Below are 5,332 nucleotides of genomic sequence, written 5' to 3' on the forward strand. Positions count from 1 at the left end.
TGAATTATTTCCATGTGCAGCAGGTGTGCACTTTCATCCCATTAACATACGTTGGGAAACCAGATCTTTTAAAAAGTTTGAAAATATACTCCTTGAGAGCAGTAACAGTTCCTGGAAACTCTTTAAAACGCTTAGAAAAGGATTTACCATAATTTCCATCCCCAATAAAAACTGCTGCCTAGTTTACCTTCGCTATCATTACAGTACATATCATTTACTTAAATAAACACCATGCCATAAAAAGCATAATCAACAATGACTTTGTTCTAACAGCTGCCACTCTGTCTGTCACATAGCACCACGATAAAGTTATCTACAGGTAAAAAGGAATACAATTGATAATAATGTATGAAACTGGGCAGCTTGACTATTTAAAACCATGTTGATCGAAATTAAATTACCTTAAAGATCAAAGACACTTTTATCAAGCTGAATCTTTGAGAAGGAACCAATGGAGGAAGTCTGATGATGACTCAGGTTTGGCCTCAGGAGACAGGCTGGGGTTGTTGCAAATTGTGGAATTTCCTCTGACATAATGAAAAGATGAGGGTGCACTTGTTCTCTAGGGTTGCGATGATATAAAAAGCCGCGGGAGCGCTCCTCTCAACAGAAACCCTCAGGGACAGCAGAGCACACGAGCTTCTAGGACAGAAGCCAGCAAGAAGCCACAGGAAGGAACCATCTCACTCGGTGTAGACATGACTTCCAAGCTGGTTGTGGCTCTCTTGGCAGCCTTCCTGCTTTCTGCAGCTCTGTGTGAAGGTAAGCGCATCTTTCCGACTTACAGAGTTGCCCTGTGTCCAACTGTGCTCCTCAGACAGCAAGCCTGTCCTTAATGCTTTGATAACAAACATCCTTTGTATTCAGAACAGAAAGTAATCTTTGCAGTCAACTAATGTTAAACTGAAGGGATTTTTCTTTAAGGCTGTATTTATACAACACTTAGGAAAGTATAAAGTTGGATCAATATAGACATTCTATAAGTCATACTGTGTACTATGCATATATTTAATATAAATCAGTAACTTGCAGTATATCCTATGGAGGGCCACAGGTACCCATGTTATCTATTAATATTGAGCAAGGTAACTCAGATAATTCTACTCCATCTAGTATTTTATTGAAAAGCCTCAGACACTATCAATTCCTGTTTGGTTTAAAGATACCCTCATTATAGACCATTTCAGATCTGTACAACTCATTTATATATTTCTAGTAATTCTTTCTGAAGGCAACTTTTACACTGGAGAATCTTAGTTTCCTACTTAGTTTTACCAGGACTGTGGTAACCCAGAGGAATACCCAATGTCACGTGAAGGAAAAAAGTACCACAGAATGTCAAAGAACAAAATTGAGGTCAAGGGCTAGGAGACTATGTGGCTTTGCTAGAAATGTGATGCTGCCACAGTCCCCAAGGAATCAAACTGAAATTAAAGAGGGTGTGGCTAGCAGAGCCGTGCCTGATGATGAAATCAATCCTTAATTACTTCTATTTTTCTCCCCCTGCAGCTGCCGTTCTGGCAAGGATGGGCACAGAACTTCGATGCCAGTGCATAAAGACGCACTCCACGCCTTTCCACCCCAAATTTATTACAGAGCTGAGAGTGATTGAGAGTGGACCACACTGTGAGAATTCAGAAATCATGTAAGTACTTTCAAAGTGCATGATACAGTTTTCTTTAGCAATCCTATCATTGTGGAAGGTGGACGTAATCAGGAAAGTTCTAGGTACTAGAAATACAGTAGTGAGCAAAACAAAACAAAAATTGTTGTCTACAGGACATTTACATACGGTACCTTCCATGCCAAGTAGCTGAAGGGTGCTTTGGATTTAGATTTTATGCCTGTATTCGAGAAATGATGATTTGAATGGGAAAGATAAATATTGATTTTAATTATCTCTCTCATTTCAGTGTAAAGCTTGTCGACGGAAGAGAGCTCTGCCTGGACCCCAAGGAAAAGTGGGTGCAGAAGGTTGTGCAGATATTTTTGAAGAGGTAAGTTGCTTTTTATTAATTTAAATTCTTCATCTATCTTGAGACGAATAGTCCAAAAGTCAGCCTATAAATTTCCTGCTTCTGCAAATCTCTTTTAGGACACTTTGATTTAAAAAAAGTAGCAATAGTGAGTTTGTTGTACTCATGACTGGGAAGACCATGCATCTCAGTCTGTCCAGGGCAGTCTGGGTTTATGCCAGTATCCTGTATCATCAGGAAAGTTCCTTTTCACCCTCACAAGTGTCCTGTTTTAGATGATAACTTACTTAGTCTCCCTGCTTACACTTGAAAATATAGAGCATTTCTAACAAATGAATACCAAAGATTGTCTTCAGTTTTCAAGAAAATATATTTTCAAGACCCTTACTTTCCTCCTTATTAGATTATTGTTAATCTTTAAATTTTTCATTTCATTTATTTTTAGGGCTGAGAAGCAAGAATCATGAAAAAAAAAATGCATTCTCCATACTATCCAAGAATTCCTCAGTACTGATGCCAATGAAACTTCAAACAAATCTACTTCAGCACTTCAGCACTTCATGTATTGTGTGGGTCTATTGCAGGGTTGCCAGATAAAATACAAGATGCCTGATTAAATTTGAATGGCAGTAAAACAATGAATAGTTTTTCCATTGTATCATGCAATATGTTGAACAAACTTAAATTTAAAAAATTATTTGTTTCAATCTACACCAAACGAAAAAAATTTTTTTTAAATATAGAATTTATTTGTACAAAGAACAAAATTGAAGTCAAAAGCTAGGCGCATATCTGCCCTTCAATTTCAGGAACTGAATGGGTTTGCTAGAAATGTGATGTTTCAAGCATCACATGGAAATATGGACATCACATGGACTATGAAATTTTCTGTAAATTCAAATTTGGCTGGAAATCTTGCATTTTTTATTTGTTAAATTGGGCAACCTCAGTCTGTTAGCCAAGATCCATGAGTCCCTGTTCAACTCTGCCTTGGTTTCTCCTTTATTTCTAAATGGGAAAAATATCAACCACCATCCTACCTCACAGGGATGTTGTGAGGATTTGTGGAAGCACTTTAAGTTTTCTTTGTGGTCATGTAAATTATTTTTAAGTATAACTTATTCTCCTATTTATTATTTATATATTTATTTAAGAATCAAATGTAGTAATATTTGTGCATGAATTTGGAAAAATGGAAAAGGAAGAAACATTGCTGATGGCATAGTTATAATGATATTGTAGTGAATTTGTATTTATTTTAGATCTTAAGTGATTTTATATTAGAGAATTTTTAATTGGGGTTTTCAGATTAAGCAAAAAAAGAAAAAGGACATTCAGTTAAATTTTTATTTCAGATAATAATTAGTCATATTTTTAGAGTCAGAACATCATTGTTTACCTGAAATTTTAATTAAAGTGACAATCCTACTTTTGATACTCCTGGTATCTTGTCATTGCCAGCCTTGTTATGCAGTGCCATGTTGAACTGCAGAATCCTGAGTGACTATCTCAAAACAGCAAAAATTGACCAGGCAATATTAGCAAAGTAATTTCTTGGTGGTTGCAACTTATTTATTATGTACAAATAGATTCTCACATTCAAATGATTGTATTTTTCAACACCAGGGTTTATTTTTTTTTTAACTTTAAGATGCTTTTATGTGTTCCCAAAGATTTTTTCTACTATTTTTGACAGTATGGAAATATAAACATAACTATAAGACATTTGAAATATAATTTATTTTCAAAGCCATCAGGTGTTTGTCTTTCATTTGTAGTTTTAATTTGTTGGGAATCTATTTATATTAGAAATCATATTTTAATTTAGGAAACATAAATGATTTCTTTTAGCATTTTGTATATTATATTGAAAATTACAAACCTTTGTGTAGAAAAGCAGAACTCCTTTCCAGAAATGGGTTACAAACAGTAGTCTCTTTCATAGAATGTCAGAAACTTTTTCTACTCCCTGCTGTATATCATTTTACTAATAAAGCTGACTTTAGATTTTCAATCAACCAGTCCATGTGTCTGTATATCTTAGCACGGTTGGGCATTTGGTTAAAGAGGGAAGAGGGTAAACATTATAAGGCGCTTATCAATGATAGAAGAGTAAAACTGATATATATGAGGCAAAGAAATTTAAATTATGATTAAAGACCATGCATATTTGAAAATAAATCAAACAATACTCTGAAAAGTAAAAATATAATTATTTAACTAAAAAACTCAGTGGATGAGTTTTACAACAAATTAGACACAGCTGAAAAAATTGGAGAACTATTTAGGAAATAGAACCAAAGAACTTTATCAAGAATTCACATCAGAGAGATAGTAAGTTGGAAAAAGAAGTTAAAAGGCATAAAAAATACAGGGATAAGTTTTTATAGATGTCTAATTGGACTTTTACTAGCAGAAGAGAGAGGAAAGGATCAGAGACAAATTTTTTTTTTTTTGAGACAGAGTCTCACTCTGTCCCCCCGGGCTATAGTGCAGTGGCATCATCATAGCTCACAGCAACCTCAAACTCCTGGGCTCAAGTATCCTCCTGCCTCAGCCTCCCAAGTAGCTGGGACTACAGGCCTGCACCACCATACCCAGCTAATTTTTTCTATTTTTAGTAGAGATAGGGGTCTTTCTCTTGCTCAGGCTGGTCTCCAACTCCTGAGCTCAAGCAATCCTCCTGCCTCGGCCTCCCAGAGTGCTTGATTACAAGTGTGAGCCACCTCGCCGGGCCCGAGACAGCATTTGAAGACATAATGACCAAAAACTTTTCAGAAATGATGAGAAACAACAATCCACAGTTTCAAGAAATCAAATTTACCAATGATTATATTTCTAGTCGATAAACAAAGACCTTAGAATTTTGACTAACATTTATCCACCTCCTAGCTCATATGCCATTGTCTTTGGGTATTTTTAGTTCACTTTTTCAAAAGCTCCACAAGTCTGCTTGCATGCAGGTAGGAAGGTTTACCTGCATATTTACCAATTTATTTGTTATCTGTTCCTTCTTGTATTATATCTCAGTCCTTCATCGAGGACTAATTTCTTTCCATCACAAAGACAACTTAGAATTTGTGATAATTTCCTGATGATCTGCTAATGACAAGTTGACAGAGACATACCTTTGCAAGCAAACCTTGAAGATATGTTATGACAACATATTTCCTTCTGCATTAGTACCTATAAGACTAGGTCACATACCTGGGTGTCAAAGGCAAATGTAAGCATGCTTTCATACGTATGCATCATGCACTGTTTTCTTTTAGTGAATGGAAGTTTTTGACCGAGAAACATCTTTGTAAGCGAACCTTGAGAATATGTTATATTAAAAAAAGAAAGCTTAATTTCAA

General features: G+C 35.5%; 1 protein-coding gene across 1 annotated transcript; it reads left to right on the top strand.

The window, feature by feature from the left end:
* The first annotated feature begins 595 nt into the window (after positions 1-595).
* Positions 596-3,990, top strand: CXCL8 (C-X-C motif chemokine ligand 8). Its single transcript, XM_045532422.1, has 4 exons — positions 596-762; positions 1,510-1,645; positions 1,914-1,997; positions 2,422-3,990. Exons 1-4 carry the CDS (start codon positions 699-701, stop codon positions 2,441-2,443), a joined length of 306 nt encoding a protein of 101 aa, XP_045388378.1. The 5' UTR covers positions 596-698; the 3' UTR covers positions 2,444-3,990.
* Positions 3,991-5,332: the final 1,342 nt, after the last annotated feature.

This window comes from Lemur catta, chromosome 19, assembly GCF_020740605.2.
Source record: "Lemur catta isolate mLemCat1 chromosome 19, mLemCat1.pri, whole genome shotgun sequence".
NCBI lineage: Eukaryota > Metazoa > Chordata > Mammalia > Primates > Lemuridae > Lemur > Lemur catta.

Bases quoted from the DNA above. Each gene is read 5' to 3' on its own strand.
- CXCL8 (XM_045532422.1), top strand. From the start codon at position 699: ATGACTTCCAAGCTGGTTGTGGCTCTCTTGGCAGCCTTCCTGCTTTCT. The intron at 763-1,509 runs GTAAGCGCATCT...CTCCCCCTGCAG, and splicing joins TTCTGCAGCTCTGTGTGAAG to CTGCCGTTCTGGCAAGGATG. The intron at 1,998-2,421 runs GTAAGTTGCTTT...ATTTATTTTTAG, and splicing joins GTGCAGATATTTTTGAAGAG to GGCTGAGAAGCAAGAATCAT.